The sequence below is a fragment of the Mauremys reevesii genome, linkage group 2 (genome assembly GCF_016161935.1).
Source record: "Mauremys reevesii isolate NIE-2019 linkage group 2, ASM1616193v1, whole genome shotgun sequence".
NCBI lineage: Eukaryota > Metazoa > Chordata > Testudines > Geoemydidae > Mauremys > Mauremys reevesii.
The window spans coordinates 32419822-32446881 of NC_052624.1; the positions used below are offsets into that span (position 1 = coordinate 32419822).

Here is a 27060-nt window from a genome sequence, read left to right on the forward strand (position 1 = left end):
TTTATATATGCTGATCATATCATTTTCCAATATATCTGGCTTTGTATACATTTTGTTAAGTTTTTAAGCAGATTTTACTGTACAGTCTAGAACTCTAAGAAATCGTTCCATTTAACCCTTTAAAAAGTGAAAACAAAGGAAAGACAAACTTTGAAGTAGATTTTATTTTAAGGTAAGATTTTTTGTGTGTGGCCATTTTTTATAGTATTGTAATTCTCAACTGTGTGACGTGTACCTTAATATTGAACTTATAATTACTATACTGACACTGGCTAGAAAATGCTTTATTAGCATAGCACACATTCTGTTTTAGAATTTATATTTTATTTTCATCTAGTTTGTGGATACTTATACTGTATCATTATATAAGAAGAGATACACATTTTAAACTAAATCTGCATTTAATCTAAAGTCTTATACTTGATTGTTGAAGTGCCAGTAGAATTCAGTTTGCATACAACACATGATTTTGTGTAAGTTTAATGGGGCACTAACTATTTCCATGCTTGTTAAAATCTATGCTGTATGACTTGTGTAATGATAACTACAAGAAAGAGAAATAATTATTGTGGTCACCAGTAGTATTACTTATGTGGCAGAACTAATGTTTTGGGACATGAAAAATATTTTATTGGGGTTTTGCTTGAAAAATGTATAGTAAGCTATATTTTTCATATTCTGTTTTATTTAATATGGGAGAATAAGAATTTTTTTAAAATACTTGGAACATACCAAATATCTTATGTCAACCATTACATATGTAATAGATAACTATAACATGAATTATTGCATGATGAATTAAAGTATAGTTACAGTTTAGTGAGTGTATTCCTTAAAGGAAAAGACATCACTGGGAGTGCTAGACACACATTCCTTACATGCGCGTAAAGAAATGAAATGGCATGTGTCTTTAAACACCTGTCCTTGCACACCTTGTTATAAAGCAAAGCAAATTTAGAATATATCTATAACATAGGCACCGACTCCGTGCTCTGGGGCTGGAGCACCCATGGGGAAAAATTGGTGGGTGCTGTGCACCCACCAGCAGCTCCCCGCCCCAGCTCACCTCTGCCTCCTCCCCTGAGCGTGCCTTCCCCACTTCTCCTCCCAGTGCTTGCCGCCGCAAAACATCTGTTCAAAGCGAAACAAGCTGTTGGAGGGAGTGGGGAGGAGCAGGAACGTGGCGTGCTCAGGGGAGGAGGCGGGGAAGAGGCAGGGCCGGGGATTTGGGGAAGGGGTCCAATAGGGGCAGGGAGGGGGCAGAGTTGGGGCGGGGACTTTGGGGAAAGGGTTGAAATGGGGGTGGGGCGGGGCAGGGGTGGAGTCGGTGGGGCCCGGGGGCGGGAGCACCCACCGGTGTCAGGAGAAGTTGGCTCCTATGATCTATAACCTGAGCTATGATATTAAGATTATATATTTTGTAAAAAGACAACTGTTAGCCTTTTTGAACTCTCAGACCACAGTGTTTGCTATAGTTTTGGGCTTTTCTGTTATTTAGACAGGCCAGCTATATGATATGTCAGGGGAAAAAATCACTTCTCTAGGAAAGCTGCTGAAAATATTACACAGTACTTTGGTATGAAATGTACTGTGTTCAGTAGGTTTACCTAATATTTAAAGTTAGGCACATGCTTAATTACCTTGTGGAATCAGAACCATAGTAATGATTAAACAAACAATCAGGCTTATTTTTAGAGAGACAAGGTGGGTGAGATTGTTACCCTGAAATATGGATTTTGGGATGCCCCTATAATAACCTGCCTATTGTCCCCTTAGTCTGTCCTTGAGGTATGCATTTCCAAGGTTGTTAAGGAAACACTAAAGGACACGGATATAACCTTCTGATAAGGTAATTGACACAGGCAGTATTCTTTTCAAAACAAAATATCTTTTATTAAAGTGTAACTTTAGTGCCCTTGTGGCGAAGATGGAGTCTGCTCTGCAGGCAGCTCTCGCCAAGAGAAGGTGTGCGCAGGAATGCAACAGGGAAAGTCCCTCCCACTCCAGGGTCACAAACCCCCCAGAGTGAACACACACCAGGAAAGTATAATGAATGTAGGAATGGGAAATATTTATTTACCGAGGGGTGAAAGGAGAAAAACGGGGAAATATAGGGGGAGCGGTAAAACAGGGTTGCATTCAACTCAAGGCCATAAGAACATAAGAACATAAGAAAGGCCGTACCGGGTCAGACCAAAGGTCCATCTAGCCCAGTATCTGTCTACCGACAGTGGCCAATGCCAGGTGCCCCTGAGGGAGTGAACCTAACAGGCAATGATCAAGTGATCTCTCTCCTGCCATCAGGCCCAGTGGTACAGTCTGAAAGGGCAGACACTGAGCAATATGTCTGCACACAATGTTCAGGAGTCCTGGGCAAAGTTCCAGTCCAGTGAGTCTTGGGTGCTCATGGTAGTCTTTGGTGTCAGCAAACTTTCCCCAACAAACCCCTCCGGTGCCCTCTTGTGCCACTCTCTGCAAAGCCACAAAGAACGACAACCTCCCCACTTAACTAGCTAACAGCCTCTCTCCTTATTCCCAATGCAAAGTCACAAGCCCCAGTACTCACAGCCCCATGCAGCTCTGGGAAGTAGTGATACTGGGTCCAGCTCTGGTTTGGCCTTCTCAGGTGATTCCTCCCTGGCACAGTGCTCCTCCTGGCTCCTGTCCTGGGGTGTCCCCGGTTGGCCACTCTGTCCCTCCCAGGTTTCAGGCAGGTTCTTGGCTGCTTCACTCTGTGAGGGCCTGCTTGCTGCAGCCCTTCTGTCTGGAGCTCCTGACACACCCTGTTGCTCTCCCCTTCAGGAAAAAGATTTAAAGGGACCGTGCTCTCTAAACCCCAAAGGGGTTACAAAAGTAACTAATAATCCCTAATACAATATAATCTAAAAATCCTAAACAAGGCACAAAATCCCTGACACCAATCTCTTATTGCAAGTTAAAGAGCATTCAGACTACCATAACATATAGTTTAAATCAGTGGTTCTCAAACTTTTTGTATTGGTGACCCCTTTCGAACACCAAGCCTCTGAGTGCGACCCCCCTTAGAAATTAAAAACACATTTTTGATATTTAACACTATGTTAAATACTTAATTTAAACCCTATTGCTTAAAATGAATGTACCTTTTCTCACTGCTTTTAAATTAAGACTAAAATACATTTTTATCGAATTAAATATAAGTGGAAAAGTTATTTTTAAGTAGAATTTTATTTTAATACTTGACAGCAAATAATGACCTGAAGCACCCAAAAATCAGTGAGATGGATGATGCTATTTATTTGACACAAGAAGTTTTATTCTTGGTGTTGTTTTAGAAAGGGTGCATCTGATGTCATCCTTCACATCCAGCTGGTTTCGAGATGTCGTCTTTATTGTGAGAAGGCTGGAGAATCTACTGTTGCATTTGTAGGTAGTGGGAAATGGCAGAAGGACTCTCAGGGCCATTTCAGACACCAGTGGGTAGTCACTTGCAACTGAGCACCAGAACTGGTTTGGAGGCAGCTGTGTGAATTTTGCTTTCACTTTATCATCATTGATCATGTCAATAAACTGTTCCTGTGCGTGAATATCATCAGTAGGTAACTGCTCAGCTGTCACACTGAAAGGGTCCTTCACCAGGGAATGAAGTGCTTCTGGTAGCACTGGGAAGTAGTGTGAGAACTCTTCATGAAGGGCTCTCAAATGTTCACTGATCGCTGACTTGAGAGCACTATCAATGTTAACTTCCTCCTCCTCGCTGAATAAGGGCAGGTTAGACAAACACCTATCAGGGATGGTCTAATACTTAGTCCTGCCATGAGTGCAGGGGACTGGACTAGATGACCTCTCGAGGTCCCTTCCAGTCTTATGATTCTATGAAATTGCTGACAGCAGTTCTTAAATAATACTTTAAGTATTATAGAAGTAAAATACAATTAAAACACAAACATTCCAAGCATACACACGTTAAATACTGTGCCAAACTATACTATACTAAAAATTATATCAAAAACTGGCAAATTTACTCAGTACTGGGTTTACAATGGCACCATGGCACCGGGCCCACACTCAGAAGGGGCCCCAATGCCTGGACCATTGATCTGCCTCCATCCCATCTGTCGCCCCACCCCAGGCCCCTCCTGTTGCTTGCTCCTCTCCACCCCTTCCCCGCCTCACCCCCTGCTCGCTTCTTTTTGCCCTCTTGCCCCCATGCGAGTGGTGTGTGGGGTCTTGGGGGGAAGAGGCAGAGTGGGGGGCAGAGCCTCAAGGTGGAGCGTGGATGAGGCCTCAGGAGGGAAGAGGCCGAGCTGAGGCGGAGCCTCGGTGGGGAGTGCAGGTGGACTGGAGGGCGGGGCTGTGGTCCAGGTGCCGGAGCCCACAAAAGGTTAATCCCGTCCTGAGCTTATTTTATAAATCCGTTGGTATCCCTTTAAAATCTCTGTTGCTGCTTTGTAAATCTTTAATCACTGTTGCTGGTCAGTCAGCTTTGCTCCACTCCGGTTTTCTTCTCTCTCTCTGCAGCTGCTTTTCTGATATCTTTTCAGCAGCTTTCTCTTTGCTGGCTTCCAGTTCCCATCTTCTCCTGATTGAATCTCTCTCCAGTGCAGATCTTCTTGTGCAAATTTGCCTGCTGTTAGCTGGCCTTTTATGTGGCACTCTAATGTTCTCCTAATATACCTTTCTAAGAAATGTACATGCCCAGTATCAACCATTATTTCAGAGTTCTGATTGACAGCTCTGACCTTTAAAACAAGTTGTGACCAGTATGAATGGGGTCTGACCAGCTAGCTGCTCAGTTAACTAACTTCTCTGTCACCCCGTACTGCACATGCTCAGTAGCCACTAATCTTGCACATGCTGACCTAAGTTCCCTGTAGATCTAGATGTTGGCCCAACTTTCGTAGAGTTCAAAAGGATGTTTGGATGTAGGAATTTTATAGATTCATAGATTTTAAGGTCACAAAGGATCAGGGGCGGCTCTACAAATTTGGCTGCCCCAAGCAATCATGCCCGGGAGGTGCCCCAGCCGAGGAGCAGGCAGCCTGCCTGGGGCATGACTGGCGAGGAGTCCGCTGGTCGCGCGGCTCAGCTGGACCTCCCGCGCGCGGCGCGCGCGTCTGGTGGCCGGCGCTCGTTGAGCTGCGGCGGTCATGCCTGGGAGGCAGCAGTTCAGCTGAGGGACAACAGCGAATCCGCGGTCGTGCCCTGCGGCAGGTCCCGGTCGTCCCGGGGCTCCGGTGGCCCAGCCTGCTGCCCCCTGGGAAAGGGCCACCCCAGGCGGGTGCTTGCCCCGCTGGGCTCTAGAGCCGCCCCTGCAAAGGATCATTGTGATCATCTAGTTTGATCTCTGATATAACACAGGCCATAGGACTTCCCTGAATTAATTCCTCCTTCCATCTAATAGAACTAGACTAGAGCAGATCTTTTAGAAAAACATCCAATCTTGATTTGAAAATTTCCAGTGATGGAGAATCCACCACAGCCTTTGGTAAATTGTTCCAATGGTTAATTAGCCTCACTGTTAAAATATGTGCCTTATTTTTAGTCTGAATTTGTCTAGCTTCAACTTTCAGCCATTGGATTTTGTTGTACCTTTGTCTGCTAGACTGAAGAGCCTTCTATGATCAAATTTCTGTTCTCCAATGTGGGTACTTACTAGACTTTGATCAAATCAGCCCTTAACCTGCTCTTTGATAAGCTAAATAGATTGAGCTCCTGGAGTCTCTCTCTATATAAGGTATATTGTTTAATCCTTTAATCATTCTTGTGGCTCTTATCTGAACCCTCTGCAATTTATCTACAGTAAACAGTGGACACCAGAACTGCAGATGATATTCCAGTAATGGTAGCACCAGTGACATATCCAGAGATAATATAACCTCCCTACTCCTATTCAGTATTTCCCTATATATACATTGAGGGTTGCATTTGCACTTTTAACCACTGCATTGCTCTCTAAGCTCATGTTCAGCTGAATAACTACCTTGACCCTTCAGATTGTTCTATATCAGTGAACTGTCCTTTTAATTATTTACTACTCCCTCCATTTTTGTATCATCTGCAAACTTTATTAGTAATAATTGTATGTTTTCATCCATGTCGCTGATACAAATGTTAAATAGTGAAGGGCCAAGAACTGATACATAGGGTCAATTTCAGTATGTTTATTTAATAATAAGGTTGTGTTTTACCTGTAGCTATAATAATTTTTACATTATTTTAGGGAGGTAACCAGACAGCTACAGTAATTGCATTATGTTCAATGAGAGATTTTAACTTGGCTCAAGAAACTTGTCAACTGGCCATCAGAGATGTTGGAGGTCTTGAAGTACTAATTAATTTACTTGATACAGAAGAAATTAAATGCAAGGTAAGTAAATTTGTCTAAATAAATTGACCTTGTATATGCTAGCTAATATTAGAATGCTCTCCCTCTTCCCCCACCCCCACATCCCATGGAATATATGGTATAAAGAAGTGTTGTTTAAAGGGTTCCATGTAAAAGAGAGAACATGTTAGATAACCTATTCTTTTAAATGATTGCTAGCTAAAATGGTTATATATTCTTAAATAATGCCTCACATTTAATATCTTCCTCTGTTTAGATTGGTTCTTTAAAAATCCTGAAGGAAATTAGTCAGAATTCACAAATCAGACGTACAATTGCTGATTTTGGGGGCTTACAAATTATGGTGAAAATACTAGATTCTCCAGATAAGGATCTGAAATGTTTGGCAGCTGAAACGATTGCTAATGTTGCCAAGTTTAAAAGAGCACGAAGGACAGTAAGACAGCATGGCGGAATCAAGAGACTAGTAAGTAGATATTTTTTTCCACTTTATAAGTCATTTGTTAGCTAGGAAAAAAAATAGTTGTAGATCATTAAAATGCAATATAATTACATTCTTCCTGATTAACAGTAAATACACTAAGAATTCTTTGGTTTTTGTCAGGTTGGGCTACTGGACTGTGTTCCATTGGGATCAGCCAATCTGACTCCACATCAGGAAAAAGATATTGAAGTAGCACGCTGCGGGGCTTTGGCGCTCTGGAGCTGTAGCAAAAGCACCAAAAATAAAGAAGCAATTCGTAGGGCTGGAGGCATTCCATTGCTGGCTCGGTTGCTAAAGTCCCCACATGCAAACATGTTAACACCTGTGGTGGGGACATTACAAGAGTGTGCATCCGAGGTAAGCCAAATAACTACTTAGGCTATGTGTACACTTATGGCAGCATGTAGAGTATGGGCACTACATGTGTAGGTACAACAGTGCCAGGACAGGCAGGAAGCCTGCCTTAGCAGACCCACTGTGCCGCTAACTGGGAGCCCGCACCCCAACTCTGCGCCTCAATCCCCTGCCCCAGCCCTGAGCCCCCCCAAACCCAGAGCCCCATCCTGCACCACAAACCCCTCATCCCCATCCCAGAGCCTGCACCCTCATCCCAGAGCCCTCACCCCCTGTACCCCAATCACCTGCCCCAGCCCTGAGCCCCCTGAAGCCCTGAGCCCCCTGAAACCCGAAGCCCCCTCGTTGCACCCCAAACCCCTCATCCCTGGCCCACCCCAGAGTCTGCACCCCCAGCCCAGAACCCTCACCCCCTTCCACAACCCAACTCCCTGCCCCAGCCAAGAGTCCCCTCCCACACCCAGAACCCCTCATTCCTGGCCCCACACCCCAGCCTTCTGCCCCAGCCCTGAGCCCCTCCCACTCCCCAAACCCCTCATCCCCAGCTCCGTTGGGTCATGGGCATCAACAATTTTCTTCAACTGGGTCACTAGAAAAAAAGTTTGAAAACCGCTGCTCTATTCTATTTGCCTAAGCCATGCCTTATTGATACTGCTATTTACACCTGCGGGGTGTGTGAAGTGTAAGTGCAGTGGAGACATACTTATAGTTTAACTAGTCTACTTCTAACCTTTTTAAACTGATGGCTCAAAGTCAACCTGGGCAACCTACCCTTTGGAAGAACGCTGTAGTACACTCTCTATTCCATCAAGTAGTTTGGTCCCATCTAAAGGGCAACATTGGACCAAGGAGAGTGGGTACTGTGGGTGTGCCTTATACAAGTTTTATAATGAAGGTCATGGCTTATGAGGCTGTAAGGCCCAGTCATCACATAATATTTGTGCTGGAAGCCAGGAGTGATTTGTGAGAGAAATTATATGAAACTAATATAGTTCAAGATTTTCATTTTTGTAAATTTTTCATATTTGACAAAAGTGTCTGTTTTTATTGCAAGAAATTTGAAAAGTGGATTTTCAAAAGTTGTCACAGCTACATCCTGGCCCAGTAATATACTTAAATGGCAGAAAGCTGAATTGGAAACACAAAATTCATAGGGAGGAAAATGTGGGAATTCAAAATATGTATAAGGCTACTAGTGGATCAGTGGACAGGAGGCTGATCCTATCACAACACAAGTTAAATAGTTTACATTATACATGCGCTTTATACAAAACAGCATCTTGGCAGTGTCAGAAGGAGTAAAGGAAAGTGTATGATTTCCTTCAAAATTTCCATTACAGATTGTACTGTCTTGATGTATCCAGGTTTTATAAACTGCCAAACTTTGAGCTGTTTTGGTGTGGGTTTAAAATGTCAGTCTAAATAAAATATGGCCAGGAAGATTGCTCTAATAGTCAGAACTTAATAATATGCATTTTACAACTTTAAAATTACTTTTCTTTCTTTAAAAAAAATGGGCTGGATTCTGCTCTCGGGTACATTGGTGCAACCCCACTTAGTGTATTTCAGTGCCATTTTACTAGTGTTCCTGAGAGCATAATTTGGTGCTGTGTTTAAGTAGAGTTAGTATCTTATTTAAACCAATGAAAGCCAGGAAATTCAAAGTAAGGACTGTGACACCCTGGTTTTAATTCACATTGTAGTTCCTAACTTTGAATTTCCTGACTTTTGTCACTTTTCAGACCTTAACATTTAAAAATAGTGGTTTATATTTAAAATGGACAAGGTATTTTAGCTCTATATAGTAATATGGAACTATATAGAGAATTGCTATTATAATAAGCACAGAATTCTTAGAAGCATACTATTAAAATTATACACAAAAACTACATTAGAAGATCATTAAAGTTGCAAAGTCATGAGCACATGATTTCATATTTTTTTCTACAGGAATTCAGTGCACAGTTGATGGAAAGCGCTCAATTACTCAGCAGCTGTTCAATATTTAGTTTTATTCTCAATGTTCATTGTATGGCCTTAGGCCTTATATACTGCACACTGTTCAAACACTGCTGTGAAGACAAAATTATTACTTTCCTCATGGTCTTAGAACTATAGTATCTGAGTGCTTCACAAATATTAATTATTTTTTCTTCATAAATTCCCTGTGAGGTGAGGGGGTGGTATTATCGCTATTTTACGAAGGGGAGCGGAGACACAGCAATATTAAGATAAAAAATATCCACTAATTATGGGTGCCCAATTTGGGACACGTATGATCCGATTTTTCTGAGTACTTACCAATATATAGCACTTACATGTGGAAAGCATAGTTCTCATTGACTTCACTTTCCAATTGTGAGTGCTCTGCAAATCAGACCCCAGATTATTAAATTAGACACCCAGAAAATGAGAAATATACACAATTAGTGATCACCTCTGAAAAGTTTGGTTTCAGTGACATGGCAGAGGTAGGGATTGAATCCAATTCTCCAGGGCAGCATTCAGCTGCTTTTACCACGAGAACCTCCTTTTTCTTTCTATAACCCCCTGTTTCATTTTCTACTTACTTTCCAAATTATGCAATATATGTGTCAGGGGTCCTATGGAAAACAGCCTCCTTCACTACTCAACCCTGGTCCATTTTGTGCACTTCATGAGGCAAGGGTGCTGTGGAAAAATAGTATATGACCTTGTAATTAAAGACTGTATTATAATGCTAAGCACAAGGGGGCCAAATTAAGGAACCTCTCTGAACAAAGGCCACTGCTCTTCTTGATACTTTAAATGACTGCTTCATGGAGCAGCTGGTACGGGAACCCACAAGGGGAGAGGCAACTCTAGATTTAATCCTGAGTGGAGCGCAGGAGCTGGTCCAAGAGGTAACTATAGCAGGATCGCTTGGAAATAGTGACCATAATACAATAGCATTCAACATCCCTGTGGTGGGAAGAACACAACTGCCCAACACTGTGGCATTTAATTTCAAAAGGGGGAACTATACAAAAATGAGGGGGTTAGTTAGACAAAAGTTAAAAGGTACAGTGACTAAAGTGAAATCCCTGCAAGTTTCATGGGCCCTTTTTAAAGACACCATAATAGAGGCCCAACTTCAATGTATACCCCAAATTAAGAAAAACAGTAAAAGAACTAAAAAAGAGCCACCGTGGCTTAACAACCATGTAAAAGAAGCAGTGAGAGATAAAAAGACTTCCTTTAAAAAGTGGAAGTCAAATCCTAGTGAGGCAAATAGAAAGGAGCACAAACACTGCCAACTTAAGTGCAAGAGTGTAATAAGAAAAGCCAAAGAGGAGTTTGAAGAACGGCTAGCCAAAAACTCCAAAGGTAATAACAAAATGTTTTTTAAGTACATCAGAAGCAGGAAGCCTGCTAAACAACCAGTGGGGCCCCTTGATGATCAAAATACAAAAGGAGCGCTTAAAGACAATAAAGTCATTGCGGAGAAACTAAATGGATTCTTTGCTTCAGTCTTCATGGCTGAGGATGTTAGGGAGATTCCCAAACCTGGGTTGGCTTTTGTAGGTGACAAATCTGAGGAACTGTCACAGATTGAAGTGTCACTAGAGGAGGTTTTGGAATTAATTGATAAACTCAACATTAACAAGTCACCGGGACCAGATGGCATTCACCCAAGAGTTCTGAAAGAACTCAAATGTGAAGTTGCGGAACTATTATCTAAGGTTTGTAACCTGTCCTTTAAATCGGCTTCGGTACCCAATGACTGGAAGTTAGCTAATGTAACGCCAATATTTAAAAAGGGCTCTAGGGGTGATCCCGGCAATTACAGACCGGTAAGTCTAACATCGGTACCGGGCAAATTAGTTGAAACAATAGTAAAGAATAAAATTGTCAGACACATAGATAAACATAAACTCTTGAGCAATAGTCAACATGGTTTCTGTAAAGGGAAATCATGTCTTACTAATCTATTAGAATTCTTTGAAGGGGTCAACAAACATGTGGACAAGGGAGATCCGGTGGACATAGTGTACTTGGATTTCCAGAAAGCCTTTGACAAGGTCCCTCACCAAAGGCTCTTACGTAAATTAAGCTGTCATGGGATAAAAGGGAAGGTCCTTTCATGGATTGAGAACTGGTTAAAGGACAGGGAACAAAGGGTAGGAATTAATGGTAAATTCTCAGAATGGAGAGGGTCAGTCCTCGGACCAATCCTATTCAATTTATTCATAAATGATCTGGAGAAAGGGGTAAACAGTGAGGTGGCCAAGTTTGCAGATGATACTAAACTTCTCAAGATAGTTAAGACCAAAGCAGATTGTGAAGAACATCAAAAAGATCTCACAAAACTAAGTGATTGGGCAACAAAATGGCAAATGAAATTTAATGTGGATAAATGTAAAGTAATGCACATTGGAAAAAATAACCCCAACTATACATACAACATGATGGGGGCTAATTTAGCTACAACGAGTCAGGAAAAAGATCTTGGCGTCATTGTGGATAGTTCTCTGAAGATGTCCACGCAGTGTGCAGAGGCGGTCAAAAAAGCAAACAGGATGTTAGGAATAATTAAAAAGGGGATAGAGAATAAGACTGAGAATATATTATTGCCCTTATATAAATCCATGGTACGCCCACATCTCGAATACTGTGTACAGATGTGGTCTCCTCACCTCAAAAAAGATATTCTAGCACTAGAAAAGGTTCAGAAAAGAGCAACTAAAATGATTAGGGGTTTAGAGAGGGTCCCATACGAGGAAAGATTAAAGAGGCTAGGACTCTTCAGCTTGGAAAAGAGAAGACTAAGGGGGGACATGATAGAGGTATATAAAATCATGAGTGATGTTGAGAAAGTGGATAAGGAAAAGTTATTTACTTATTCCCATAATACAAGAACTAGGGGTCACCAAATGAAATTAATAGGCAGCAGGTCTAAAACAAATAAAAGGAAGTTCTTCTTCACGCAGCGCACAGTCAACTTGTGGAACTCCTTACCTGAGGAGGTTGTGAAGGCTAGGACTATAACAATGTTTAAAAGGGGACTGGATAAATTCATGGTGGCTAAGTCCATAAATGGCTATTAGCCAGAATGGGTAAGAATGGTGTCCCTAGCCTCTGTTCATCAGAGGATGGAGATGGATGGCAGGAGAGAGATCACTTGATCATTGCCTGTTAGATTCACTCCCTCTGGGGCACCTGGCATTGGCCACTTTCGGTAGACGGATACTGGGCAAGATGGACCTTTGGTCTGACCCGGTACGGCCTTTCTTATGTTCTTATGCTCTGCCACATTTCAAGTCCCTGCTCTACAGCATGAGAGCGCTAGATATTTTCAAAGAAAGGTTGCGAGAATGTTTTAACATGGGCAAAACAGCTTATTTTCTCCTAGCCTTTTCTTGGGAATAGCTGAACCATTTTGGATGAAAAAAAAAAAAAGAAAAAGAAAAAAGCCAGAAGCTCCTTGCAGCCAAACAGTTAAAGTTTGGCAAAGTTATAGGCAAGAGAAAACAGGGTCGTATAATGGCAAGTGTTGGGCAGTCTTCACATAGGCAGGGCAACCAGCCTTACTTATAAGGAGGGAAACAATAGCTCTATTCTTATGTGATTTTGTTACATAAAAAAAAAGTCACACGGAAGAGAGCCTTGAAAAATATTTGACTCAAACAGGAATAACCTATTTTGAAGTAAATCTCTTGAATGTCTTCCAGAGTCATGGAAGTTTGACAACGTGTATTTATGACTGTTTTGGGATGGGGCAAGGGTTGTTATAGCCCCATGGCCAAGTCTACATGACCCCGCTGGATTTCAGAGTAGTGCAGCCTAGTGTCCGGAGAGTTAGTCAGATTGGTGACTCATGCTTAAACTCTCATGCTTAAAGTTAATCACATGCACAAAGCTTTGCAGGATTAGGAGCTACATTAATAGTGCAGTCGTTTTTAGGATGACAACAATCTTATTTATTTGCTGATATATGTAACTAAAAATGTAACTTGCATTCATAGCCAAGTTACAGACTTGCAATCAAGACAGAGAGGATGATTGAAAACCTTGTGAAAAATCTGAGTGGTGAAAATGAGGAACTTCAGATGCATTGTGCCAGTGCTATCTTTAAGGTAAATGTGTGATTTTAATTATCAGATCACTTAATGATAGTATTTCTGTTTGTTTTCATGCAGTACATTCTATAAAGATCTCTTATATATGTGGTATAGTAAAGTTCTACTTGAAGAAAATATGGGTGGTTCTGTGGTTTAAATTTTCTGAGTTTTTTCTATTGTACCTCTAAAGAGATTTATCTGTAATGTAATGATTAGTTATTTTATCCCTAAAAATAATCACAGTATGCTGATATGTCACAATTCTGCTCTGACATACGGTTGCCAGGTGTCCAGCACGGCCAACTCGGCCGTTAAAATTCCAGTCGGTGGAGCAGCAGGGACCCGTGGCTAAGGCAAGTTCCCTGCCTGCCCTAGCTCCACGTGGCTCCCTAGAAGCAGCCACCAGGTCCTTGCAGCCCCTAGGCGCATGGGCAGCCAGGGAGGCTCCGCGCACTGCCCTCGCACCAAGTGTCGGTTCTGCAGCTCCCATTTGGCCAGGAACCACGATCAATGGGAGCTGTGGGGGTGGAGCCTGCCTGCACGAGGGCAGTGCGCAGAGCCCCCCACCTGCCCATGTGCCATGGGGCTGCAGGGCCCTGGCAGCGGCTTCCTGAGAGCTGCAGTAAGCTCTGCCGGGACCCTGCACCTCCCCACACACCCCAACCCCTGGTTCTGAGCTCCCTCCTGCACTCCAACCCTCTGCCCCAGCCCGGAGTCCCATCCTGCACCCAAACTCCCTCCCAGAGCCTGCATCCCCGCAACACCCTACCCCAGCCCTGGCCCACTCCTGCACCCCAAACTCCTCATCCCCAGTCCCACCCTAGAGCCCACACCCCCAGGTGGAGCCCACACCCCCTCCCACACTCTGAACCCCCTGAACCAGCCTGGAGCACTCTACTGCACCCTGAACCCCTCATTTCTGGTCCCACCTGGAGTCTGCACCCCCAGCCCAGAGCCCACCTACTGTTCTCAAACATTTGAGATTATGATTTCATGACTTGTTTGCATTTCAAAATTGTCACTTTCTAAAATAGTTGGATTTACTAACAGCTGGCTGTTATTTTGTCATATTAAGTAAAATGGTGATGTAGCAGGAAACAGACACAAATTCTGTAACTGGTTCTGTATGGGGGGTCCCCTGTGCCCCTGCCGAACCCTCTGATATCAGCTTCAGCCTGTGCAGAGCCAGTTGCAGTTCTGAGACCTAAATAGATGTATCTTAATAATATTGGTGTAGTGTTAACCTCAAGTTTTATACATATCAGGTACAAAACCCATAGACAATGTTTGCATCTAGAATTTGAGCACTCAGTACTGGTTGATTTCAGTAAGAATTGTGTGCATTCAATGCCCTGTAGGATCAGATCCCTCAAAAGCAATTAAGGTAGCAGTGGTGTAATTATGGCTGAGAAGGTAGTTTTCATTCTAAGCTTCTATTTTCAATACTTTATATCTTCCCTGATAATGATTTTCTGAGCTGAAAGACTTTCTATTTGTCTTAAGATCAGTGTAAACGTCCGCTGTTGGGGTTCGCCCCTCTCTGGGGCGGCAGGGAGCCGGGCCACCTCACTACACGAGTCCAGTGCAGTGGCGAATTAGCCTGGTGGGGTAGGGAACAGCCAGGAGCTCAGGACCTCAGGCAGGGGCTGAGCAAACAGTCTCGTTTTGGAAGCCCAGGCCCTAAGTCAGGGTGGGGCAACGAATGACAGTTCAGGGCTCAGACCCTCAGGCAGGGGCTGAGCAAACAGTTCAGTAATTTAAGCCCAGGCCCTAGGTCAGGGCGGGGCAACAAACCACAGTTCAGGGCTCGGACCCTCGGGCAGGGGCTGAGCAAACAGTTCAGTAAATTAAGCCCAGGCCCTAGGTCAGGGCGGGGCAACAAACAATAGTTCAGGGCTCAGACCCTCAGGCAGGAGCTGAGCAAAGCCGTTCAGTAGTTTAAGACCAGGCTCCTGGGCCTGAGCGTCGGGGCGAGGGGGAGACTGCCACTCGTGAGTGGGGTGGCAGGGGGGACGCAGGCCCGCCCACTCCTCTGCGTCCCAGCCCGGGGCCCTAACAGCGGCAGGCAGCCTGCTGCTGTGTCAGTGGGGATCCTGGCCGCAACACACTGACATTGGCTCTGGGTGTGCTGCAGCCAGACTAGGGTCGGCTGCCCCCAGGCTACTTCCAACCTTCCCCTCTACCAGTACCTGTGTCTCAGCGGCGTCTTCCACAGCGTCCCACACCATGGGCTCCTCGGGATACTGAGCGAGGGGTAAACTGGGCAGCTCCTCGGGGTCCCTTTGTACCAGCCGGCCTAGGGGCTCTTCCAGCGTCTGGTCGGTGTCATCTCCGCAGGTATGGCCAGTCCTCGGGTCGGTCGCAGGCGGCAGGAGTCTCCCCAGCGGGAGCTAGGGCACCAGCGTCTGGCCTCTCCGGCGGCCAGGCAGCTTCTGAGCCCTGGGGCTGGGCTTTTATACTTCCTGTCCTGCGCCGTGACCTCTGGGGGGCGAGTGCAGGCTCCAGCGACTCTGCCTACTTTGGCATCCGTAGGGACTCATCGCTCTCTGGGGCGGCTGAGAGCCAGGCTGCCTCACTATAATCAGTATTAATTTTTGTGGGGGAGGGTAAAGTAAAAAATATCCATTAATCATTGGAGTGTTTTAAAAAACTGTTTTTCATCATTTATGAACCATTTTCAGATTTTGTTGCTGTTGTTCCTTGCCAGGCTTAAAATGGTTTAATGGTTTGGAATTAAAATTCCAAACTTTGCCTGTATTGTAATAAAAAAAATGTGTGGTATGTAGTAATGAGGAATAAATACTTTTTAAGTATGAACAATTGATTGATGAAAAATAGCATATGTTCAGTGTTTTATTTTTGTTTGCAATTTAAGGGCCAAGTTTTTAGAAATGGAAGCCTGAAATCTACAGACAAAAATATACATAACAACATGCATTTGTAATTGCACATACAGTACTTCACTGCATTAGTCTTTTGTGTGCACACATAGCCATTTGCAATTTGCTTGCACAGTTGTGTTAACTGCACACGTTTTCTATGTATGTGTTTTGTGCAAGGACCTGTTCCTTTGTCTTCTGAACATTTGTCTGAACTGTTCTCTATTGTTATGTACAGTTCTGAACCCTCATTCCTTTATTAATCTGGTAATATGAATTAAATTAGAAAATATATTTTGAAAATATTTTAGTAAATAAAATAATTACATAAAATTCCCTAACAGTTGGTATCAGTCACTGTGGTAATACACCAGTCTTCCTGGGCCATTGTTTTATACATTTTAAATATTCTGTATATTTAATTTTTTGTGTAGTGTGCAGAAGATGAGGAGACACGTGACCTAGTTAGGCATCATGGAGGCCTACAACCACTTGCTACTCTGCTCAGTAACTCTGAAAATAAAGAACTGTTAGCAGCAGTGACAGGAGCAATCTGGAAGTGTGCAATCAGCAGAGAAAATGTGACCAAGTATGAGTAACAACTTAATTTTATCAAATATATGTATTCTATTAGTATCTTTTTATTTTATGGGCTCATTTTGTCTTAAATATGGGTACATAGTAACATCACTAAAGCAACCTTTATTTGCCCCCATATTCTATCTGGTGTTGGCCCAACTATAATCACTTGGGCAGGTTATTACTATTTACAGCATAAATAATCTGCATTTGTGGGTGATATGCAATTGCCATCGCCAGATCAGAAGGGTGTGCACACAAATGCATGGGCCTATGCCCTGACTTCTAAGGCATCTCCTCCCACCCTGAACCTAAGGGCAGCAGTTTTCATCGCAGAGGGTTGGTGAAGTGGCCTGTCCGGGGGTTTTGTGGGTTCCCCACAATTTACTCAAGCCTTTTGATTTTCTGTTATACATCATTTATATCTTCCTTCTCTATTGATATTTTTGAAATTGTTTGGCTGTTTCTTTATTGTCTTGTGCTGTTAATATATTTTCTCTTGGAGAAACATTACCCTGTTCAAGAGGAACAGAGAACTAGGAAGATTTCCCTAGGAGGCTAGCTATGCTAATTGCATTGTTATTGTAATACACACCAAATTCTGAAGGTCATCTTTCAAGAAAATAATCCTAACCCTTCTGCCTGAACTTCAAAGATTCTGTTACTTTTCACAAACAAACAAGCAAACAAACGAAAATAGATGCACAGCAAAATTCTTTATGTACCTAGTGCCTGGAAAGTAGTGAGCACCCTTCACTTGTATGGACTTCAGTAGAAACCTTCTCAGCTATAGGGAAGGCAGAGAGAACAACTCTGGAGAAAGAAAACAATAAGAATTGATATGAAGAGATACACAGGCTACAATGTCAATCAAAGTAAGTACTGTAGTATAATTATCAGATAAGACACAGGTTAGATTCAGCCTGATGTATCTTGTTCTTTTTGCCATGCTGTATTCTGGAAAGTTTATGAAAGAAAAATAATGATTCTTCTTCGAGTGATTGCACATGGCCATGCCACTGTAGGTGTGTGCGTGCCTCATGCACTGTTGTTGGCGATTTTTCGCATTAGGGCAGTGTGAATGCCCTCTGGTGCTTTGCACCACTGCATGCAAGTATAAAGGGCCACACTGCCCCCAACCATCTCAATTCCTTTCTACGCCAGTGATGGTTATTGGAGCTGTGATCTTTGCATTTGCAAGTCTTCCATCTCTTCTTGTATATATGATACATGTCATGTTAGTTAAGCCTAAAGTAGTGTATTTTGTAAATAGTTAGTTACTAAAGTAAGTTTAGTTTAGTTCTTAGTGAAGCTTGGTCTCTGGTGCCTGTTTGGGTAACAGGCCCGGTACCACATTTGTATTACATTCTCCCAGTTTCAAGGCCTGTTAGTCCTGTGGCAAACTTATGCCAGCGAGCGACCCTCACCCCAGCTGCTTTAAATGTCTGGGGGAAGTGAATGTAGGTGACAAATATCACATTTGTAGAGGATTCAAACTTTGTTCGAAAAAGGACAGAGCTGCCAGGCTCAAGTACTTACTCCTGGAGCCTGTGCTTCACCTTTCATTGGAACCGTGCCACTCGGAACAGGTACTGAGCATGTCTGAGTCTGTCAGAAGTGCTCTGCCCGTTCTAGCTGCGTCTATAAGCAGACGGTCCTCACTGTTACCAAAGAAAAGACTTCATAAGTCCTCAAAGGACTCAGTATTATGGGCCTTTGAAATCTGCAGGCAAGGCACCAATCGGGGGCAAGGACATTGAGGGCATGCAAAGAAGAGGCAACCCCTAGATAAAGCCTGCATGCAAAGAGGGATTGTTGACTCTGGAGTCCAGGAAGGGCCCACTAAGACCAATCCCAGGACTGGTGCAGCTTGCAGTACCACAGAGTCAGGAGCCTTTGCTGGTGTTGTCTACATGTGAAGTGTTCAAGGCAGCTCAGGAACTACTGAACTTGTCAGCACTGGATTCGCCCACTGTGTAGGATTCCTGCCTGGTACTGGGATCAGATGTGTTAGATCCTTTGATGTCATGTCCAGCCCTGGTGCACCATTCAGTACTGGTGGATGCTACTGTTGCTGTGTCTCAACGATTTCCAGCGATTCAAGGAGGAAGCTTGCGGTGATTTCGCTAGTGCCTCCATCACCAGACTTGCAGCCAATCTCCCTGAAACTGATGGGGGTCAGCTCCATTGTGGCCAGAGGAAACAAACTCACCTTCCTCACTGGACTCTGAGATTGGCTTCTACGCTTCCAGAACTGAGCAACCCCAGCACTGCAGTTGAGTGCATATCCACCATAGTTCAGATCCCAACCCAATGACCAATGGCCAGCACCTTTGTGGGTGCCACCTCCATATCAATGGCCCTTTTAGAGTCCTTGGGGTTTCTGCCCATGCTCTATGACATCTCCACTCCCTTCCTGCCCTCCCACATTGAGTAGGCCCCAGGACACTTGCAACAGAGGTACCATTCCCCCCCTCTCTGGGTACTGGGACCATTACCAGAGAAGAAGAGTTGCTTACTTGGGACTGTCCTGTGCAAAAGTTGGATGAGGGACCTCCTCAACAGCCAGTAGCCTCTTAGTCTTTGCCATTATTTCTAGCCTCCCTTCTTGCCCCCCTTCCTCCTCTTCAGGGACCACTCTCACAAGAATGTGCTACTACAGGAGGTCCAGTCTCTCTTCCTAACAGGGGCCATAGAAGAAGTTCCCGGGTCTTTCCAAGGAAAGGGATTTTATTCCCAATACTTCCTAATCCCAAAGGCAAAGGGGGGCTTCAGGTCTATTTAAGATCTATGACAACTAAACAATTTTCTGAAGAAAACCAAATTCCGAATGGTTACTCTTGCTTCTCTTATACCCTCTTTAAAGACTGGGGACTGGTATGCTGCTCTTGATTTAATGGATGCTTACTTCCATGTGGCAATTCATTGGAGCCACAGAAGGTTCCTCAGATTCATGGTCAATGAATCTCACTATCAATTCACAGTTCTGCCTTTCAGCCTCTCAGCAGCTCCTCGCATGTTCAAACAATGCATGCTGGTAGTAGAGGCATTCCTGCGAAGGTTGGAAATCCATGTTTTCCCTTATCTGGATGACTGGCTAGTGAGAGGATGATCCAGGTCTCAAGTACTCTCCAGTGGATTCTGCACTGACCAGTAACAGTGCTGCGTGAAAGCAAAGGAACTGCAGCTGGGATACTAGAAGACCAGGGAGGCCAACAGTCAATCTGGAGCCAAGCCGCGCACATGCTGCTTTTACAAAGAGCTGCATGCCATACTTGGAGGACACTCCATCACCCCCTTCACACCATCATTGATACCCCTGAGGAGCCTGAGTCACAGGCTCCTGTCATGAACAGCGAGGACAAGGAGGAGGTGGAGAAGGGTGGAGGACATGCTACTGGGGAATCCAGCTATCCCATAAGCCAGGACCTCTTTCAGATTCCATCACATTCCAGTCAGTCTCTGGAGCACAGACAAGCTGAATGAAGGGGAAGGAACCCTGAGTAAGTGATTTCCCATTACAGGGATGGCACCCCCAATTTTGCAGGACATAGCTATTGACTTTTCATTAATGTACTTGTACTACAAAAGGTAGCGGTACAACAGAGATAGGTGGAGTTGTTATGTGCTTTTCGTTCCCTTATAGAGTTAGGCAGGGGTGGCCATGTTTATGTACACAAGCATGTCCCTTGAATCCTCCTGAGAGGTTTTGATGAAATTTTCTTGGAGATATTCTGCAATCCTTTCCCAAAGATTTGCAGGGATCATTAATCATATTTACGAGCCATACTTGAAGGGGGACCACATCCTGAAAGAAATCTTTCCTGAACCCCCTCTTCTGGCCTTCAAACAACCTCCCAGCCTCACCAAACTCATCTTCAGAAGCTAGCTCCCACAGACCAGGAAACAATCACTGAAAGCAAAACCAGACCTGCCAGAAGAACAGATGCAAAAACCGTGGGCATATCTCCACTATTATGATAATAAATACCCGCCACAACACACCTTTCAACATCCATGGATCCTACACATTCCTATCACAATATGTGGTGTACTTCATCCGCTGCACTATATGACCCATAACAACTCTGGGGGTGAAACCAGATAATCACTATGAATGAACTCACACAGAAAAATGATAAAAGAGAATATCATCTCTGGGTGAACACTTTTCAAAAGTGATCATTCCATATCTGACCTCTCAGTCCTCATCCTCTAAGGAAATCTGCACAACACCTTCAAAAGACAAGCGTGGGAGCTTCTGTTCATAACTTTGCTAGACACTAAAAATCAAGAACTTAATAAAGACACTGGATTTATGTTTTATTACAATAATCTGTAATCCACTAACCACCCCCCCTTTTTTTGTTCTATGACTGCAGACATATTAACTGGGCACTCCACCTTGAATGGTCTCTTACAAAATGTGTTAACTACTTAAACTAAACAATCTGTTCCAGCTTGTATTTAGCTGTGACACCCTGAGTATCTTTCCCAGACCTGAAGAAGAGCTCTGCATAAGCATGAAAGCTTGTCTCTTTCAGCAAAAGAAGTAGGTCCCATAAAAGATATTACTTTACGCACCGTATGTCTCTAACTTTGTGGGACCAACACAGCTACAACAACACTGTAAACTGTTGTATTAATGTCATATGTTCTATACCTATCACTCTTCTTAATACTTTCATTATTTAAAAAATGAAAAAGCTTTTAAAAGTCTCAGAGACCTGTTTGGTTTTTTTGCTGTACATCCTAACTTGCAAACAGATTCACATGGGTGGACACTTGCACTCATGCAGTGCCCCACTGTAGTCAGTGGAGTTGTGTGCAAGTTCAACATTCCACCAGTATGGATTAGCTTGCAGGATCATGGCCTTATGTTGTAAACTCCTTGAGACAGCTTCATGTCCTGTATAATGTTTAGAGGCTTCTCAGCACTCAACAAATAATATACAATAAAAAACAGTTACCTACCTCTCTGTAACTGTTGTTCTTCAAGATGTGTTGCACATGTTCATTCTACTGTGAGTGTGTGTGTGCCTTATGCACAGTTGTTGAAGACTTCCCCCTCAGCAGTACCCATCAAGGCAGAATGAGCACCCTCTGGAGCTTCACGTCATTGCACATGGGTATAAAGGGATGTGCTGCCCCCAACTCCTCACAGTTCCTTCCTACCAGAAAGACTCTGATAGGGCGGAGAAAGAGGGTAGATCATGGAATGGACATGTGCAATACACTGCACAGAATGATGAGTTCTAAATTAGCTGTTCCACTGAAAAAAGAGGTATTGGAGCCATTGTGCTGAAAATGTCTGCTGAATGTGCAGAATGTTAGAATGTTAGAAACCATTAGAAAGGGATAGATAGTAAAACAGAAAATATCATAATGGCACATATATATATGGTACATTCATACCTCAAATACTGTGTGCAGTTGTGGTCGCCCCATCTCAATTTTATATATATAAAATTGGAAAAGGTGCAGAGAAGGGCAAAGAAAATGATGAATGGGATGGAATAGCTTCCATATAAAGAAAGATTAAAAAGACTTGGATTGTTCATCTTGGAAAAGAGACTGATATAAGAAGGGGGGATATAATAAAGGTCTGTAAATCATGAATGGTGTGGAGAAAGTGTATTGGGAAGTGTTATTTACTTCTTCACATAACACAAGACTCAGGGGTCACCCAATGAAATTAATAGATGGCTGGTTTAAAACAGAAGGAAGTACTTCCCACACAATGCACAGTCAACTCGTTACCATGTGATGTTTTGAATGCCAAAAGTATAGCTGGGTTAAAAAAGAATTAGATGAGTTCCTGGATGATAGGTTGATCAATGATTATTAGCCAAGATGGTCAGGTATGCAACCCCATGCTCTGGGTGTCCCTAAATCTCCATCTGCCAGAAGCATCTGGCACTGGCCACTGTCAGATACAGGATACTGGGCTAGATGGATCATTGGTCTGACACTGTATGGTCATTCTGTTCTTACATAGGGAAATACAGGTAAGCCCTTACAGAGCCAAACAATATTCATATTCAGAGAACCTATAACCTGGACCTGAGCTAGGAACAAACATTTCCAGGGCAGGCATACAAAATAATGATGTTCGTTTCAGTGTAAATGAGATCCTTTCGGTGTGTAGAGCTGACACAGGGGCTCTTTTGGTACTTGCCCTCCCTGCTGCTGGCATAGCAGAAAAAAGGCATTTTCAGCTTCCTGTGGCCATTGCAGCTCGGTGTAAATTAGAGTAGGACCAGTCTGCAGGAAAATCATGAGATTAAACTTTAAGCCACCTTTGCATACATGCCCCTGACCTGTGCTTACCTGTCTGCCCAAGTCAGGCCCAATAATTTTAACTTTAACCCTGAAATTAAATTAACTAGTATAAAATAAGTAGATAAAGTGTGAACACAAGCACTAGACTTATGTGATCACACTGCAGCAAAATCCAAAACCGGTCATCTCCAGTGTTACCCAATAAAATAAAAATAAATAAACTTTATTTCTGATGGTGAGTGGTTAATTTGGGAATAAATGGTTATTGTTTTTTCTTTTTAAAAAAACTATTAATTGAAATAAAAAAATATTAAAAAGTCATAGAAGATTAGGGTTGGAAGAGACCTCAGGAGGTCATTTAGTTCAACCCCCTGCTCAAAGCAGGACCAACCCCAACTAAATCATCCCAGCCAGGGTTTTGTCAAGCCAGGCCTTAAAAACCTCTAAGGATGGAGAATCCACCACCTCCCTAGGTAACCCATTCCAGTGCTTCACCACCCTTCTTGTGAAATAGTTTTTCCTAATATCCAACCTAGACCTCCCCCACTGCAACTTGAGACCATTGCTCTTTGTTCTGTCATCTGCCACCACTCAGAACAGCCTAGCTCCATCCTCTTTGGAACCCCCCTTCAGGTAGCTGAAGGCTGCTATCAAATCCCTCCTCAATCTTCTCTTCTGCAGACTAAATAAGCCCAGTTCCCTCAGTCTCTCCTCACTGTACTGTTTCATTGTACATTACATTTTCATTAACTATTTTTGAATGAATAACACATGCAATTGTTTGTTTAGCAACACAATTTGTTTATAAAATGAAAACATTATCTTGTAACCTTAATACAATGGAAATAATGTTTTTGTTTTTTATTGTTAACATTTAGATTTCGGGAATACAAAGCCATTGAAACTTTGGTAGTACTACTAACTGATCAACCTGAAGAAGTCCTTGTGAATGTGGTTGGAGCATTAGGGGAATGTTGTCAGGAGCCGGCAAATAGAGCTATTATCCGGAAATGTGGTGGCATCCCACCCCTAGTTAATTTACTTACTGGAACCAATAAGGCACTTCTTGTGAATGTCACGAAAGCAGTGGGAGCTTGTGCAACAGAACCTGAAAATATGATGTAAGTTGTTCATCTTCATTCTAAATGGTTCATGTAAATGAAAAATACTGGCAGTTGTGTTGGCTAAACATTAGACATTCTAACATGAATATAGATAAGGTTGTTATATGAAATGAAAAAAAGGAGAGATTTATTTGCCATCAATTTTGCATTTAAGTCACAGAATAGTTAATTTTTATATTGTCCCATTATACCAAATATGTGATGTATTATTTTAATATCAACCAGCTCAGAATATTATTCATAACACACTAGTATGACCTCCTCTGCATTAAAACTCCAGTTAATTTCTCAGTTGTTTCACAGTGTAAGCACATTTATAGGTTTTGCTTTTGTCAAGTTAGTGTTGGCTTTGTTCAGTGACTGTTTTGAGCAATACCTGTATTTTTGACTTTCCACAGAATGTGTATTTTTGTTATGAGTTATTGTAGATAATGCTATATAAAAAGACAAACATTTCAGCAGAAAAATACTTTATTGGAAGAAAAAACTTTTGTGTCCATGAAAGATTAGGATAAATCTTTAAAAATGTTTATTTTATCCAGATCTGATTTAAACTTTCAGAACTGGTTTATAAATTCCCGGTTTCAAGTGCTCACAGCTGAGGACATATTTTTCCTCAACTTACCCCACATTGAGGCTCAAATTACGCTGGTCTACAATTTTTGAGAAGTCATCTGCTTCAGAGTTAAAATGTGCTATTTATTATGTATTTTGATGTGCTGAATTCAAATATGACAATTAAAACAACTGATTGGCTACTGTTTCTAAGTTATTTAAGTTTTTACATTTTATGTCTATGTATATTGGGTAGATAGTAGAGTTTTAATCATAAATTGTAAACCTAGGTCTTTTCATGTGTTTATGGTTGCTTTACATGATAATATTTCACCTGTCCTGTTTATGTAACACTTTAAAAATCAGCAAAAGGGTTATATAACTAAAATTTATTATGAAACAAAAGGCAAAAAACTATTATGTACATAGTTTAGTCCTATTCAGTGTCTACTCGGTGCTTCTTGGCTTGTCTCTTGTATTCATTAAATGGAGCATCTCTTGTCACTGTCCAGCAATAGTCTGCAAGCATTGATGGGCTCCATTTGCCCTTATAGCGTTTCTCCATTGTTGCAATGTCCTGGTGAAATCGCTCGCCGTGCTCGTTGCTCACTGCTCCGCAGTTCGGTGGAAAAATATCTAGATGACAGTGCAAAAAATGTATCTTTAGTGACATGTTGCAACCAAGGCTTTTGCATGCCTTGAGGAGGTTTTCCACCAACAACCTGTAGTTGTCTGCCTTATTGTTTCCGAGAAAATTTATTGCCACTAACTGGAAGGCTTTCCATGCCGTCTTTTCCTTGCCACGCAGTGCATGGTCAAATGCATCATCTCGAAGAAGTTCACTAATCTGAGGACCAACAAAGACACCTTCCTTTATCTTAGCTTCACTTAACCTTGGAAATTTTCCATGGAGGTACTTGAAAGCTGCTTGTGTTTTGTCAATGACCTTGACAAAGTTCTTCATCAGACCCAGCTTGATGTGTAAGGGTGGTAACAAAATCTTCCTTGATTCAACAAGTGGTGGATGCTGAACACTTTTCCTCCCAGGCTCCAATGACTGTCGGAGTGGCCAGTCTTTCTTGATGTAGTGGGAATCTCTTGCACGACTATCCCATTTGCAGAGAAAACAGCAGTACTTTGTGTATCCAGTCTGCAGATCAAGCAAGAGAGCAACAACCTTCAAATCGCCACAAAGCTGCCACTGATGTTGGTCATAGTTTATGCACCTCAAAAGTTGTTTCATGTTGTCATAGGTTTCCTTCATATGGACTGCATGACCAACTGGAATTGATGGCAAAACATTGCCATGATGCAGTAAAACAGCTTTAAGACTCGTCTTCGATGAATCAGTGAACAGTCTCCACTCATCTGGATCGTGAACGATGTTGAGGGCTGCCATCACACCATCGATGTTGTTGCAGGCTACAAGATCACCTTCCATGAAGAAGAATGGGACAAGATCCTTTTGACGGTCACGGAACATGGAAACCCTAACATCACCTGCCAGGAGATTCCACTGCTGTAGTCTGGAGTCCAACAGCTCTGCCTTACTTTTGGGTAGTTCCAAATCCCTGACAAGGTCATTCAGTTCACCTTGTGTTATGAGGTATGGTTCAGAGGAGGAGGATGGGAGAAAATGTGGGTCCTGTGACATTGATGGTTCAGGACCAGAAGTTTCATTCTCTTCCTCTTCCTTGTCTGACTCAAGTGAGAATGATTCTGGTGCATCAGGAACTGGCAGTCCTTCTCCGTGGGGTACTGGGCATATAGCTGATGGAATGTTTGGATAATGCACAGTCCACTTTTTCTTCTTTGACACACCTTTCCCAACTGCAGGCACCATGCAGAAGTAACAATTGCTGGTATGATCTGTTGGCTCTCTCCAAATCATTGGCACTGCAAAAGGCATAGATTTCCTTTTCCTGTTCAACCACTGGCAAAGATTTGTTGCACAAGTGTTGCAGCATATGTGTAGGGCCCACCTCTTGTCCTGATCTCCAATTTTGCAGCCAAAATAAAGGTGATAGGCTTTCTTAACCATAGTGGTTATACTGCGCTTTTGTGATGCAAAATTCACTTCACCACAAACATAGCAGAAGTTATCTGCACTGTTCACACAAGTACGAGGCATCTCTGCTCACTTTGGCTAAACAGAAATGTGTCCCTTTGCAAAATCAAACACTGACAAATAAGAGAGCACGACACTGTATGATTTCTAGAGCTGATATAGGGCAATTTGTTCAGCCGAGTGATGTAAGCTTCGTTATGATTGCATCATCCATGACTTCTAGGAATAACATGATGCAATTCATATCGTGTATGACGCAATACCAGCTTCAGATTGCATCATTCATTGTTTTGCCTAAAAAGCAAGTACTGTCCAAACCCAGTCATA

General features: G+C 42.8%; 1 protein-coding gene across 7 annotated transcripts in view; it reads left to right on the top strand.

The window, feature by feature from the left end:
* Window positions 1-27060, top strand: part of ODAD2 (outer dynein arm docking complex subunit 2) — a 165096-nt gene that overhangs the window by 49355 nt on the left and 88681 nt on the right. For all 7 annotated transcript variants that reach the window (XM_039523975.1, XM_039523974.1, XM_039523977.1 and 4 more), the window contains 6 exons: window positions 6203-6349; window positions 6585-6794; window positions 6933-7169; window positions 13151-13261; window positions 16560-16714; window positions 23865-24107. In XM_039523975.1, the coding sequence (XP_039379909.1) occupies window positions 6203-6349; window positions 6585-6794; window positions 6933-7169; window positions 13151-13261; window positions 16560-16714; window positions 23865-24107 (1103 nt within the window). The remainder of the gene's footprint in view (window positions 1-6202; window positions 6350-6584; window positions 6795-6932; window positions 7170-13150; window positions 13262-16559; window positions 16715-23864; window positions 24108-27060) is intronic.